The 16,435-nt window shown below is 41.3% G+C and overlaps 1 protein-coding gene across 4 annotated transcripts in view; it reads left to right on the top strand.

The window, feature by feature from the left end:
* Positions 1-16,435, top strand: part of DGKH (diacylglycerol kinase eta) — a 661,954-nt gene that overhangs the window by 312,955 nt on the left and 332,564 nt on the right. For 3 of the 4 annotated variants that reach the window (XM_069205429.1, XM_069205427.1, XM_069205430.1), the window contains exons 4-5: positions 14,132-14,236; positions 14,559-14,691. In XM_069205429.1, the coding sequence (XP_069061530.1) occupies positions 14,132-14,236; positions 14,559-14,691 (238 nt within the window). Of the gene's footprint in view, positions 1-14,131; positions 14,237-14,558; positions 14,692-16,435 lie in introns of those variants that run through there. The other variant, XM_069205431.1, reaches the window with a different exon arrangement.

Below are 16,435 nucleotides of genomic sequence, written 5' to 3'. Positions count from 1 at the left end.
TGAAGATTAGACAAATCACACTCAATAAAATCCTTCTTCGTGCAATGAAGTAGATTATCTTTGTATTTTATATAATGTATTAGTGATCCTGTTCACTAGTTTCTCTTGTTTATCAATCTTTGTTTTCGCTGCTATTTTTCTATTGCACTAAGTCATTTCAACAGAGAATGTGCTCACTATACATAATCATACACAATCATCCCTCTTGTGTAGGACTTTCAAACATTAATTGGGAAATCGGTATGTGGCTTATGGCCAGAGCTGCTGACTTTGGATTTGGGGAACCAGGATCAATTCTTGGCGTTGGCCCTGGGCAAATCAGTTAATCTTCCATGCTAAAAATAAAATGAAGCTGACCTTATGTATGTAAACTGGTGCTCATGTAAAGTGCTCCAATGAGATACACAAGCATGGGTGTCGTTTTAAGACAAAATGGTTATGAGTCCTTACCCTCTCCTCTGCTGCAGAAGAGGTTTTTTGCATTTGCTAAAATCACTGATTTCAAGAACAAGATTTTTCAGAAGCCTTGTGACTTTAGTGAGCAGATGCAATAGGCCAGCACTGCACTCTGAAAAGTGTTCATGCTTCCGTGTTCGCCATCTGCTACTTTTATGGGCAGATCAATATCTTGACCACAGTTCGAAAGAAACCTATCAATAGGTGTGGTCAAGGTTGTGACATTTGCAAGTATTTTCTGTTAGTGAGGAACACAAAACAATTGTAAAAAGTATGTTATTTTGGTAATTTATTGCATTTTGAAAGCATGTGTACGATTATATTAAATTAAATATTCACCTATATGTCCTTTAAAGCTGGTGGGTTGAAAAAGTTTGTTGTCCAAAAAAATTGGGTAGTGGTTCTAAAAGTTTAAGAAGCACTGCCATAGATACCATCAGGCCTCTTTGGTTTATCTACTTGATAAAAGCAGCTGTTAGAATTGAAAGGATTTTGATGTTTTCCAAGTTAATATTTGATGGGAGAGATACAGAGCTGTACCAAAGCTGGTAGCCTTAGGGATTTTTTGTGATTGATGAAATGCTAAAGAAACATTTATCTTGCTCTGTATGTGCAAAGCATACTGACGTGTTTTAAAAAGGAAAGAAGAAAGAAAATCTTACCAATTACCTCACACCAGTTCGTAAAGTTCCTTTCTTTCTTTGATTAACGTAGCATTGGTATTAGCATGTTTATTTATCTCCTCGTGGGGCATCTCAACACAGACTAACAGATGTTAATCCTTTCTCAACTCCTTAGTACTCTTTGGTCCATTTGTATAGAATGAAAGGCTGAGTGGACATTGCTGGGATTTCAACCTGTGACTTTGAGGACAAACCTAAATGACACATTAGTCAACTCAGCCACCAGGCCCAGGTTGCCACCAGTAGACTGTTCTGAACTGTCCTTGAATTCGGCTCCACATTTACGAGCTCAGTGGGGTTGTTTTTGCCTACATGGTTAAATACTTCTAGAAACTTTTGACTGAATAGTTCTGATTTTTAGTCAGATGTGGTGTTTAACTTCTGTATTGATTACTATATGCTTCTGCACCACTTACTGTCCCCAACAAAATGGTTCGTATCACTCTTATTGAAAAGGAACCAGGATCCAGCCATATCCTGGTATAGAGTAGAGATGTATTTTGTGCAAGGGTGTTGCTATGAGGAGGGATTGCTGCCAGAGGTTGCAATGCTGCTCAGAATGTGAATTGAAGAGCAGGATCACCTCTGAATATGGCGCCACTCCCAAATTCAACTTAAGGTTCTGATCATGAGCAAAAAACTCCTGCTACAGTTTTCTAAAAATCTGATTGCTTTTGCTTAACCCTTAAATGAGCAACAGGTCCATTATGCTGCCAGTATCCGACCAAAATTCGTGCACAGTATTTTGTTGTTTTACTTGGAGTCCTGCAAGGGTTTGCTGAAGGGAAATACTTCCTCCAGGTCATGATCTCTTAGGCCGGTTGTCACCTGTAGTGCTGTTTTCCCATCCTGACTGCAGCAGTGCTGTTGAGAAGCAGGGATGCCTCTACATGAGTGCCTACACCTGGGATGGGGGCTCATAAGACTAGTTTGGACTACTTGAATGAATTCTCTGTGGGACTGCTGCTGCTCAAAGTGGCTACATTGCATAATGCACACCACAGCATAACTGACATCTGGACAGCCTCATGCGCTGCACAGCTCGCATCCTGGTAACATGCCACTTAGATCTTGCATCTAGGCTGCACATGTCCCTTCAGCCATGACATGAAATGCACATTTTGCAGAATATTGATATCCAAAAAGAAAATCCATTTGACTGGGGTTTTCTAGTTTTCACTTTGTAAGCACCTCGTAAGCATTCATTTATCTCTAGGTGCCCGGTCAAAACTAATCCTCATTTTTACTCATTCCCAACCACTCTGCTTCTCCCTTATACACTGGAACTTGCCACGCTTGGTATTACTTTGCATTGATTGGTTTGTGTGTGGGTTTTAAATTTACTTCGGAAACTTTGGTTTTGTTTCATAATTGAAACATCACATTAAATCATACTTTCAGGGACAGCCAAGAAGCAGAATTTAGTAGAAATTGAGAGTTGCAGTTGCCAATATACTTTCCTTGCCACTCTACACCACTCCAGTCTAGGTCACACTAAACTACTCTTCACAACTCCACTCTGTGCCACTGTACTCTACACCACTCTACAACACCGAAGTCTGCACCAATACAGTGTAGGCCAGTGCAGTTTACTCTGTAACACTCAACCCTATGCCCCTGCACTCTATGCCAAGCCACTGTACACCATGCTAATCTACTCTGCACCACTGCACTATATGCATTGCATTCTACACCACTTTACTCTATGCCATTACACTCTATGCAACTCTACGTAACTGCACTCTACTCTGCAATACTCCCGTCTACTCCACTTCACTGTACTCTGAACCAATCTACTCTGCCACTGCACTGTACGCCACTTTACCCTGTGCCACTCCACCTTATGCCACTGCACTCTACCCTGCATCACTCTACTCTATGCCACTGCTGTCTTCGGCACTCTACTCCACTCTACACCACTGCACACGGACATTCTACTCTGCAACAGTGCACTGTCTGCCATTGAACCCTATGCCACTCTCCGCCACCTCATGCTACACCACTCTACTCTGCACTACTCCACTGCACACTACAGCACTATCTTCTGTTCTGCACCACTCTATGCCACTGCATTCTATGGCACTATTCTCTATTCTGCACCACTCTACGCCACTGTATTCTATGCCACTCAACTCTGCGCCACTTCCCTCTGCGCCTCTCCACTCTGCACCACTCCACTCTCCTTTTCACTACTCTTATCCACACCACTGGATTCTAATCTTTGCCACTGTATTGTATGCCGCCGAATTCAGTGCCACTGCACTCTACACCACTATACTTTACGCCAATGCACTTACAAGTTGTGGTTGTTCACACAGGGGTTTCTGCTACGGAAAGCAGGATAAATCTCCTTGTGGAACACCTGTGAAAAAAATCGAAAATCAGTGGGAATCACCGATTCCCGTGTGGTATTTCCCCCAAAACATTCAGTCCCTGTTATTTTCCTGACCCCTGAATTATAAGGGCTCAAGGCAACTGTTACTCCAAGACAGGGAAATAATGAAGATTATTTCAGGGCACCCATAGTATTAATATGATATTCATTTAATTGTACAGATTTACAGTTTTCCTTCTTACTTTCTTCATTTAGCTCTGAGTTACATGATTTGTATTTCTGTTGTTTATGTAACAGGTTCCGTTTTAGTTACATTTATAATTTGTTTGTGGAGTGCCTCACAATGATGAAGTAACTTGAAAATTACAGTGCAGCTCTAAAAGTCAGGGAAGAATGAAAGTAGAAGTAGCTACAATGCCCAAATCGTCGCTTATTCTTCTGAAGAGTTGCGGGACCTCATTCCAGTAAGTCAGAATATATCCCCTTCATTTACTATGTAATTAAGTAAGTTAGGCTTGTTAAACATCCATGATAACATCCCCTCCACTTGCAATTACCCTAAACCTCTGCCACCCATTAGCCTTAATAGTTCCATTACCACAGTACATAAGGCAGATTCTACTGAACTTTTGGTGACTTATCTTAACACTCGTTTCCTGGTTAAGCACCAGTCTGAAACATTCTACTTATTAAATACAGAAGCTCCAGATCTGCCATTATTAACTGATACTTGGCTCACAGATGAGTCATCCCCAGATATTCTATCATTTTTCCCAAATGATTGTTACATCATTCGGGTAGCAGGGAAGCTTGGTGGCGGTGTTGTGGCAATAATCAAGAAACCTTCTGTCAGTGGAGAACTTTGTAATTAAAATTGAGTCTTCCACTTCGTCCTTGACATCGTCCTCTTGTATAGACCTCCTAATTATATGCAAAGCTTCTCTCAAACTCTAGCAGAATCAATTTAACTCATAATTATTGATCAAGCCAACGTATTAATAATTGGTCATTTTATTTATTAGGGCAATGAGGAGAAAGGTTGGCAGCAAGCAGCTTAGCTCACGGATACCCTCAGTAATTTAAACCTGGAATGGCAGGTATATTAGCCTACTCATATTAAATGCCATACCCTGGATCAAATTTGGACTACCAAATTATCTTTGAGGAACTTAAGCATTGTCCCCTGTGAATGGTCAGACCATTATTGGATCTCGTTTTCATTATCAGTCTTCTTTTCTCATAAACCTCCAACCGGTCCTGGTATCTTATCCAGAAAATGGTCTTGACCTAACTTAAGGTCCTCTGTAATCAGTTTGAAAAGTCCTTGCCATCACCTAAGGAAGATATAGATGACTTTGAGGAAGCAATTACACGATGACCAGTGGGGGCCAGCAATGTTGATGCCCCCCTCCACAAAATTAAACAGACAAGACACCAACAAATGGTTTGCAGAAAATTTGAAGCTAGCTAAACATGAACTTCGGTGCTCCGAACAGAAATGGCACCATACTTACTCTCCTGATCTCAAAAATACCTTCGTACAACAACTTAAGGAGAATAAACAGTTGATTAGGCAAGCTAAAACTTGTGTTTTTCATTAGTAAGATCTTGAATATCCCCAACAAACCTAAAGAGATTTGTAAAATTGTTTCTGAACTTTCAAACCCAGACGGTCACCTTATCTATTACGCCCTCTCAAAACCTCTGCGATTCTCTCGGTTCTTATTTCATTGCAAAAATGTATTCCATCAAAAAGAATATTCCTTCCAGCCGCTTTCATAAGAGTCTGCTTTTTGACAATATAAATACAAGCAATCTTTAGGCCTTCTCCGAGATCAGTAAAGAGGTCCTAATGAACCTACTGATAATTGTTAAATCAGGGTCGCCCAAATGTTTTAAAAATGGTATTTACCCACTTTCCAGACCTGGTACTATCTCTCCTTAATCAGTCTCACAATAAAGGTATAGTCCCTACTTCCAATAAAAAGGCAATTGTAGTCCCTTTGCAAAAGAAAGCAGTTGAGGATTCTCTCAACCTGAAAAGTTATCGGCCACTCTCACTCCTCCACTATTTGGCAAAATTACTTGAGGTACATGTAGCTCATCACCTCCATGCATTTAAAGAGGCCTCAGACTACCGTGATCCCTGCCAACCGGGCTTCCGCTCAGCGCATTCGACTGAAGCAGTGATCCTCTCAGTAGTTGATGACATGCATAAGGACGTGAATAGAGGTAATATTCAAGTACTAGTACTCCTCGATTTGTCAGCGGTCTTTGATACGGTAAACCATATTCTTTTGGCTGACTGTGTCAAGGTGCCGGGCTGCAGGACGCAGCTTTCAACAGTATTGCCTCTTTTTCTAAAGGACAGATATCAATCAGTTAGACTTTTTTCCCTATATTTCTCCTGAAGTCAAATTGAATTGTGGGGTACTACAAGGCTCCTCTCTCTCTTCCATCATCTCTTTAATCTCTATATCAGTCCTTTGGTTCACTCTCTCAAAAACATGAAAGTCAATATTTTTCATCTTGCCAGTGACATGCAAATCAGTTTTACAACTGATAATACCCCTAAATCTAAGATGCATTTCCTAGACACCATGTCGTTCATCGGGGACTGGATGAACAGCAACCATCTGAAACTAAACTTTGATAAAACAGAGATAGTCACTAAAAAATAGGTTTGACTTATAGAGTCCCTCCTTCTGGCCCAATGAGATGAGCTCCCCCTCATCTCTTAAGAAGACTGTAAAAATCCTTGGCTTCATTATTGACGATGAACTATCTTTAAAACAGAAGATTGGTTCAGTGATAATTTCCTGCTGTATCCAACTTTGGAAAAGTAAGAAGATAATGGGATTTCTTACCTACTGATGCTTTGTTCCAAGTTTTAATTGCTTTAGTCACGTCAAGAATTGACTATGCCAATTCCCTCAACCTGAGTCTTTCTAAACATCTTACATGCAGGCTTCAGTTGATTCAAAACCAGGCTGCTCAGCTGATCTACCAACTTCCCAATCATAGCCACATTTCTCAAGCCACAAGAGATCTTCATTGGCTCCCTGTTGCACCGAGAACCATGTACAAAGCTTGTTGCGCTATCTTCAAAGCTTTGCATACGAATAGTCCTGCCTGTATCAAATCTTGGATCCATAGCTACTCCCTCAACTAGCGAACTTACATCCACTTATCTACACTATTTGATGGTTCCCCGATTTAAGAGGAATAGGACTGGGGCAGTCAGGTTCTCAGTTACTGCTCTGCATATCTGGAACTCCTTGCCTCTGGAACTCAGGACCAACTCAAACTAAGGAAGGTTTAGACAAATAGGGATGTTTTGGATCAGATGGTTCTTGATAAGTCATTCACAGGAGAGGGGACCTAGCAGCGCTGACAGTGATTCTAGTCAAATAATAACAGATTAGTTTTGAAGTGAAGCAGTTGGATGATCCAAGGTGAATCCTTTTCTAAATTATCGATGGACATTTGAATTTTGTATGCTAGTATGTAGGACAGGTGGAATTACTTTGCCAACAATGCAGCCCCCTGGAGCCCCCTGAAATGAGTCAAACACAAAAGGTCTGTTGTCACTGCAAAGAGCTAGAGAGCTCATCTGTGAATTGCTGGAATCAAGCATTCATATGGGTAGGACAAAGAAAAGATCTACACCACATTCTTAAAGCACCTAGAAGCTTCCTTAGCTTATAGCTTAATCACTCAGTCAGTTAAATCATTACTGCTGGCATGAGAGGCAATTGTCAGTTCATGAGTTGGAATCCCAACAAGGCCGACTGAGCCTTCTACCAATCTGCGAATTCAGTATGATTAAATTGTGTAGTAATAATACCTTTTACAGTGTGTAGCTGAGCACAAGCCCACAATAAAATACGTGGGTGGACTAATAAACAGGAGATGTGGAAATCTAAACGCTGCCCTGAAATTAGGCTATGAGAAGTAAGCTGGTTAAGCATTTTAACAGTTTTTAAGAGCTCATCACAGACTCAGGGCATGCTGTTAGGAGGCACTTATGCAGTTCACATATGCATCTAATATTACACATTGAAGTTTTGCATGAGGTTAATCCGAAATAAAAGCAGCAGAAGGGTTTCTAATGGAGAAGGCCAAATAATCTGCTTTAAATCACAGTTACAAACAACTGATAAAGCTGATGAGAAAACTATGAGCCTTCTTGCAATGCAGACTTGACAAAAGGAACTCTAAAATTACATCTCTAAAGTTAGAGATGCCAGCAGCCCACCGGTGAGTCACAGCCCACAGAATATCCCAGCAGTATTATTATTTCTGTTGTCAATTTTAGCCTGAAGACAAGTCAGTAACCGCACGATCTCTAGATATTTAGACTCCTTCGAGTCAGTAAGTTTAACCTAGTGGTGCTGGAACAGTTTTCAGAGTGGGGGTGCTGCAATCAGGGCCGTGTCACTAAAAGCCTAGAAATTGATAAACTCCAAGCATCATACAAAGAATAAGTGTAGCAAGTGAGCCATGCCCATTCAGCAGGTGAGTGGTTAAGGGTATAGTATGTGGCTGGTGGCGCATTTCGAAGCACAGTGTTGTAAATATATTTCTAAATCAGTGTGTGGTACAGCACTGTCATTTACAGACTCACATTGTCCGTTCAACAGACCACTAACTTTGCACAGATATTTAGTTTCACTGATAACACTATGCAGAGCACAAATGATAATGTGTGGAAGTTTGGTTTCTGTTAATATTTGCGCATCACCAAGTAAAGTCTCTTGATTAATTTTGATCCTACTAAAATATTTGTCTCCATTACTCTTCAGAATTATGAAAGTGCTTCATTTGAGCCTTCCCAACCTCTGACATATTTTGAAGTATTTGTACAGTTCAAGTTTGTTGTGTGTTAGAGAAAAAATAGCATCCTCCGGCCTTTATTTACACACCCAGCAAGATTGTCATATAGTTCGCATTAAATAACCCTTTCATTTAGCACAGAGAAAGAAAACACAAACCTCCAAGTCAAAAGGATAAGCAGCAATTTGTCAGATGACAGCACCTGACAGCTGACCTCTAAGACAAGATAATGTTAAAGCCATCTTTATTGTTCATTCACCTTCTGAAATCCAGCATGTTTATTTTGGGGGTGCTGTAGCACCCCTCCCTCTTGCCCTTTCTTCCAGTGCCTATGCTTTCACCCTGAGTGTAAGATAATGTCATAAGTTAGAAAGCAAGAAGTGGAGAATACTATTAAGGCTCGCACAGTGGCAAAGCTGTTTATCCTAATCTATTAAATGTAGCATTATTTTCTTCCGTGGGTAATTACATTGCTAAAGTGCACTCTCTAAAATTCAGAAATGTTTTTTTTCTGATGGGCATTTTACAAGTAAATGACAATCCATTACACTGTTTGCAACAAAAAAAAGACCAAAAAAAACCACTACTTTGTTGTTCTTATTGTCAATTGTACCTGTCCCCAGTGGGATGTATCAAATACCATACAGACTTATTGTGAGCCCAGTTTGCTAGATGTTTGGTGAACTTGAGGGCATTTAAGCAATTCTTATGACAATTATTACTATTGCTCTTGAAGCAAACAAGTTCAGATAATACCGCGAGCTCACTTGAATTGTCAAGTACTTCCCCCTTACATTTTCCTTTTTTCAGGCAGTAGTGAGGTTCAGCCATAAACTTAGACCTGAAGTTTGGTTAAGCGGTTCAAGGTTTAGAATCAGCCAGCACATGTATCTTTCCAATAAATAGAATGTCTGCACATTGCTAATTGTTTATAAAAATAGAATGCCTAGTTATGTTAACTAAAAGCGCTTAGTAGCTATGGAACCCCAATCACATTACACTTCTGGATACAATTCTGTAGATACTCCATAGCTTCTTCTTTTACTTAAAAATACCTGTACAGATTCCTGAAACAGGAGTACAGTTTGAAAGACATACTCTTGTAGGATAGCCAGTATCACAGCATTATGGAGGCTCATGGGCCCTCGTGAAGGTAGCAAAGTTCTCTCTCGACTACCAGAGAGTCGTGCAGCAGCCCCGGCAAAGAGGACATAAGCGTTAAGTGGATGATCAGCAGCGATGTGCTTGGGTATGCCATACAGAAGCTGGAGACACTGGAGGGGAAGGGAAGCACTTACTTAATGGTCTCCATATGACATCTTTCCTCACTCCTCATTCACCGTGGTGTATTGGGAGGAATTTGGATTGCCTGTGCAGTGGTAACAAGTTTCTGGTCTCTGCAGATTTAAGTTCCTCATGGCAGTGCCGGGAACACTGGGGTGATATAAGGCAGGTTATTCACATGTCAGGCAGTTTTCTTCCTTCTCTGTTCAGGTTGCTGCAGCAGCAGTGTCTCTTCATTCTTTCCATCAGTTCTGGACAGCCAAGTTAGTCTGCCTCCCATATCACCTTTCCCCTGCTCAGGTATGCAAGGCAAATCCAAGTCAAAAAGTAAACTCAAAAGGGACAACTTGTATTCAGAGACCATATTCGTTGGCCACTTTCCAATTGACCTTTGAAGTGTAAGGTTGTGACTGAAACATTTTGATGGAACAAATCATATTGAAGTGCATCTTCCAGTAGGTGTTGTACAGTTTTGTGGCAAGGTGGTACCAAAGGTGCACAGCCACACTGGTTTATATGGCAGTAGCGGCATCCCATAATGTTAACTTGATTTGTTGTATTGGACCCAGGTGACCTCAGACGAACGAAGGGCTGTTACTAGGCTTAAATTCTTTGAGAAGGTGTATAACTGAATCTCCGCTGTTGGTGCAGTCCTTTCTTGAGGCATATCATCCCTCATCTGCTGGGACTGGCTTCAGCCATGGAATTGAACACAGATAAACCTACAGTGTTGGATGCTGCACCTCACACTTCATCCATCAAACCACTACTCACAAACACTTCTGTCACTTTGGGAACTGGGCAGTCTAGCCATGAGAGACTACACAGATTCACACAAACAACAGGTAGATCTCTACTCCCCCACTAAAAATCAGCTGCTACCTACCATTGGTCCTGTCGTGCTGTGGCCTAATTCGCTGTGTCAGTATAATATCACTTTTAGTGTAAAAGTTTCATGCAGCCGAGTCTTGTTGGTGACTTGTGGCCATAGGCTTCAGCTCAGACTACGTACTGGCACAGTCGGAATGAGAAAACGAGGACCAGGATGGCACATGGATACTGCCCAAGGGACTTCCAATTATATACTCATTATTGATGATCAGTGAAATCTGTGGACTTTCAGTTAAGAAAACCTTCTTTAACTGTTGTCAGAAGTGACTCGTGTGCGTCCGTCCGTTTACTAGTAAATATGATGTCACAAAGCAGAAGATGGATATCTTCAAATCTATGGGACAGAATCAGAAATTTAAAAATAATAATCTTGGAGCATAATAATTTGGCCATAATGTGCCCACACCGTAATACAAAAAATGTTCAGGCGAAAGCATTGTTTTATTTCAGCCAACACTCATTTTATAGTAAATATCGACCCTGAATTGTTTGGGTTATGGACGATCAAATAATAGCCTCTTTCTTTAGGTCATCAGACTGGTGGGAACATCACTACCTTACTGTGAGGAAACTCTATTATATTCCGTTCCGGGTCAATAATTTCAAAACGGGTCAAGTGAGAAAGTGTCCGCGCAATGCACTTTAAATCTGCAGGCCAGCTTCCTATGTTTTATGTTTTAACACTCCGATAGTTCTCAGGAGAGAGCTTTTAATCTTAACATAATTAATTTTAAACAGTTAAGTTTCATGCCCAGTCTTCTGCTAATTACTTTTGGCAAATATCAGATTACTTGAATCCTCAGTGGATGTGACCTGTGATTGATTCCTGCGATGGTGACACCTGTTAATTGTGGCGCCACACAACTTAAAAAACTGGCATTAATTAATTGATAAAGCTCAAATCCCCTGGATACATTTCAGAAAAAGGGACTCAGGCTCCTGCGGCCCCAGCGGCACAGGCTCACCAACCCAGGGGCCCTTCAGTGGATCACTATTCCGTCCACTACCCGTGACCATCTGTGAGATATAGGCGACTCCGGGGCCCCTGACCACATTCTGCCGGGCAGGGGGACGCTCTTCAAAAGGTGAAACATGCCAAAATGTAACGTGCTAAATAGTGTGGCGTGTACTTAGGCAAGTGGATTTTGGGTCGGAAGCATTTTTGAGGACTACACCTGTACCGTACGCCATTGATCGCACCTGCAGAATTCCCCGGGGCATCAGTTAACAGGTGCAATAAACAGCTGAACACCGACCCGGGGTACAGGTAACCGAGACGTCTGGGGGGTCACAGGAAGGGATCGTGTGCCACACTCCAAGCTAGTTTCTAACGGAAATCGCAGTCAGCCTTTTTTTTTTCTTGAAAAACGACACATTTTCGCAGAGAAAGAAAGCTGCAATTTTTACAGCTTCTTTGACAAATTGCTTAGATTTCTCATGTGGTCTCAATGACTTGTTTCATTCTCCTCTCTTCGCGGGCTCCCAGTCCGAACTTGCACTGGTATAGCCCTTTCTGTCATGAGGTATACAGATCTCTGTTTGGTGGTTTTCTGGCAGCAAGACCACAATTGAGACATGCTGCATTAATGTGCATTTTATTTCCTTCCCTCTTTTGTTGAAAATTTATATATGCCATACATGTCAATAGACCCCATCGATGCGCGAGACTCCTGTTTTGTTAAGCTAAAAATGGCTTTATTTTGGCTGTCTTCCGTCTGAAATTGCCTCAACTTCAATAGACATTGATGTGGGAAATGCATTCTCCCGAATATTTTTCAAAATCTCCCACTTTCCTCTTCTTAAATGTTGGCACGTGTGAATTATGCTGTTTTTTCCCTTTATATTGCCAGCTGTAGAACATTGCTATTATAAAAATGTGTGAGCAGCTTTCTGCACAAACAGATTGAGTATCCAGAATGACGGATGCTTTTGTTATGGTGTGAAAAAAAAATAGTTGCCCTCTGTTACTCCGAAGGAGCAAGCTGTGGATTTATCTTATTTTACCTAAATTTGTTGTACTAGGCAAAATCATTGCTGTCTCTTAGCGGGTAGCCAGGTATGGCATTGGTAAAAATAGTTAGTATCTGTGGATCTGTTGTGTGCCAGTGGTGGCAAACTTCATTGTTTACTTTTTTACTTCGAACAATTGAGCATGACTGCACCTAACAAAAAATGGATCTGTAAAGGGGGAGGAACTATGGGAAATCTTAATGGACAAATGGTTCTTGCTTGAACTTCAATACAGAGCCTGTGGGGCATTCCTTTTCTCTGGCATTTGGGAGTCCCAGATCTTTAGGGGCACACTTCAGAAACTGTGATGTATGGCTTGGGATGAAAGACCTGTTCTGGTTGAGTCTTGCTCTCTAAAATGGTCTCAGGATACATTGTCCTGAGATCTGTGGGTGGAATCAGTCTTGAAATCATCCATGGACTAGGCCATATTTTGATGGGCTTCTGAGCCATCTTTGAACTGAGGCAATATTTGCAGGAAGCCAGACCTGATCGTAGCACTCCAGGTAATCCAGCCATAACTATACGGTACACCCTGTAGATAAATCAGTGCCGAATTTGATCCTATAAATGAGTGTTCCAAGAGACTGGTGTCTAGCTCCAGTGTTCCTTTTTGTATAATTCCCTTAACCCCTTCCTCTGCCATTGAAAAATACATAACTGTGATTCTGAAATGGTCATCGTACTGTCATCATGTCTGATTTGGCAGTAACCTGTCCAAGTGTATTTCCTATTGACGAGTGTCACAAACTCTCCAGCAACCCACCAGCCCCTGCGATCATGCTGTTAAAGCCTCAGTGTTTTAGAACTCACATCACCAGTTCCTATTCACATTACCACTCACATGTTAAATAAATGCCAGGATTAGCTGCCATGTAACTATATCTGGATTTGTCAAGATGTCTGTGCATATGCTTCCATGCTTTACTTTTTGGGGACACAATTCTGCTATCCTACCTTGAATGTGTTATCAGTCCCTCCCTTTCACTCTCCCTCCCTGTGTCCCACTGATGGCATCAATAACAAAGTGATGATGGATTGCCTATATTAAACTAGCAGTCACTCTGGGACACATCCCAATCCCATTGAAACCAAGCTAAATCCAACTGAAGAGCCCCAATCCGGGCAAAACAGTTTTTGGGTTCCTTGTGTTCTGGGTCATAGTGGACCTGGCCTGGGAGTTTGGGCTGGGCTGTTCCTACGGGAGAAGGGTCAAGACTGATTTGCAAATGGCTGTTTCCAAAACGAGGTGGCATGTTTGGTAAAAAAAAAAAAAAAAAAAAAAAAACAACTGGAGTGCAACCCAATCGATTACCAGTGGCTGTGATTAATTCAAGCATTCCATCAGTCACCTTGTTGTTGTTGCTGTGCCCCACTTACAGCATAAACACACCCAAACGTTCTGTGCTTCTGTCTCCCGTTTGATGTTTTCTTGAACTGTTAAGAACCTTTATCAGAGCAGTGAAGATCCCCTGGAATTTTAAAGCTGGGCCGATGGAGAGCAGTGCGTGAGGTGGTTGCTTGGAGGAGTGATGGGCATATATCTTCATCAGTGCTCCTGTCAGATGCCAGTCCTTGGAGACCTATGCCTCATACTTGTAATTCAAAGTCATTTATTCAGCCCCTCCTCTTCCAGGTAATCACCCCCTTCAGGAGGCTGATACTCTGTGCAGAAAACAGGAAGGAGATGGAGGACTGGATCAGCTCGCTGAAGTCCGTGCAGTCCCGGGAGCATTATGAGGTAAGGGAGCACACCTTTTGGCACTTAGCGTGAACTTAACCGTGCAAACACCATTATGCACAGTTGCTTAGAGCATCTTTTACAGCCATTCAAAAGAGCATGGAGATACTGTTTAAGCTAAAACAAAATTACTAATTGTGTATTAAGAATAATAGTTAATTCTGCAATATGCATTACTTGCTGCCTTATTAGGTTCTTTACTATTTTTCTGCATGCTTTTCTTCATGATGTTAAATATTTCAGCATTAATTATCATTGTAAATGCTTTTAGCTGTAGCTGTCTCCTGTTCTTCCAAATTTGTATTGACTTCTCCTTTGCTAGACCGCACAGTTTAATGTGGAACATTTCTCAGGGATGCATAACTGGTACGCCTGCTCCCACGCCCGGCCCACCTTCTGTAATGTGTGCAGAGAAAGCCTCTCAGGAGTCACTTCCCATGGCCTGTCTTGCGAAGGTAAGGATTTTCAGTCAATGTTATTTGTTACTGATTTATGAGAAGTGGTCTAAAAGAAGTGTGTGGGTCTGTTGTGTTTGTCCATCTCCGACATAGCCAGGTGGGTAATAAGGAGGTAACACACAGGTCCAGGGTTCCAGATGAGGCAAGGCTGTCTTCGACATGTGATTTTTTATATATATATATATATATAGTGAATGGAACCAATTGGTGTTAGTCTGCAGCTCTTCTCAATCAGCGTAGTATACGTTTCTTTCAGAGCAATGTTTAGAAATGACTTCATATTTAAACATGTATCTTCAGTTGCCCATCTCTTGCTATGGCATTGACTATCGTAGCATACATTTGGGTATTGACATTTATATGGCAAACTGGATTTTTGTCAAGGTTAAACAAATCCTTGTAAGTCGCTTATTGGATTTTGTTTCGAAAAGCACATAAATTGTGTTAAAAATTCATCCATTGATATACAGTGATTAAAAAAAAAAAAAAAATCAGTAGCATCCAACTGCATCGCGCCCGGCATGAAGTCGGTTTATTAGCATTTCCAAAGACCATGGCCCCTGCCAGCAGAATGGACTCACTATTTTTGAGACCATAATATTTAACTGACTAAATGATGGTGCATGCGAATTGGTTCGTTCTGCTCAGCGCCTGGATACCCTCAGGGGTGATAAGCAGCGCTCTACGTACCCACATTACATTACATCTCAAGGTCCTTAATGTTTGTTCCAGGATCAGAACAGTTTCCTTCAGGATTGACAGAATTTCCCTTTTACAGAGACTTCAGGTTATGTTGCAGTTTATAGACATAACTGTACTGTTTAGGACCATCTAGTTGTGTAACAAGGTGCCGGAACTTATGGTACATTTTCCAAACAGATCTATGGACTCACCAGGCAGTCACATTTAGTTTGCTTAAGTTACACAACTATTTAGCACATGTTTGTTACCATCTTCTATGGGCAAAGATTTAGGAAATGTCGAGTCAAAACACAAGTTATTAGACTTGCTGTACTCTGGGTATCACACCAGCCAATATGGGCATCATGGTGGGTTTTTTAAGGATACATTTTACAATTCCAGATGTGTGTTACTTAACATGCATATAAAGGCTGAAAACAAGGAAGGAATATTCTGCACTTATTGAGTGTTAGTCATTTCCACAATTCAATGTTGCATAAAAGAAATATCCACCGTAGACAATTTCAATGTCACTCGCTTACCATACCTCAGTCACTCTCCCTTTCCCCTTCATATCCATATCGCTCTGCTTCTTCACTCTTTCAAGTCCTCTCAGTCACCCCTACTCATGATATATTTCACATGCATCCATCATATTAATTCTACTGTACTTTCGTAACTGGGCAACAAAGCTCTTTGATGCGGGCCATATGCATTTCCGCTATGCATTCCATTGCCCTTTTCTTCTTTAGGCTATATTCCCCTCTACTGTGACTTCTGTTTTTCTTTGTTGTTTGGGAGCCCTATAAACTTTGTGGCTCCTTGTTCTGTCTTGCTGTAAACTGTTAAGTCTCATAAGGCAGTTTTTGCTCCGTCTATAAGTGGTTTAAATTTATCTGAGTATCAGGTACATCTTGCAAGAGTGAAATCAGCAAAGTTAGCAGTATGACGTCTTTTTAAGTCGTGTCACACTTGCCTAAATGAGCATAAGTATTGATCCTATCCCAGTGCAAAGCACTCTTAACTGCTGCTCCGTATGTGGTGAACACCTTGCATAACC

Source organism: Pleurodeles waltl, chromosome 8, assembly GCF_031143425.1.
Source record: "Pleurodeles waltl isolate 20211129_DDA chromosome 8, aPleWal1.hap1.20221129, whole genome shotgun sequence".
NCBI classification, from domain to species: domain Eukaryota; kingdom Metazoa; phylum Chordata; class Amphibia; order Caudata; family Salamandridae; genus Pleurodeles; species Pleurodeles waltl.
Note: the sequence above shows the minus strand (reverse complement) of the source record. Positions and strands in the feature narration are given on the sequence as shown.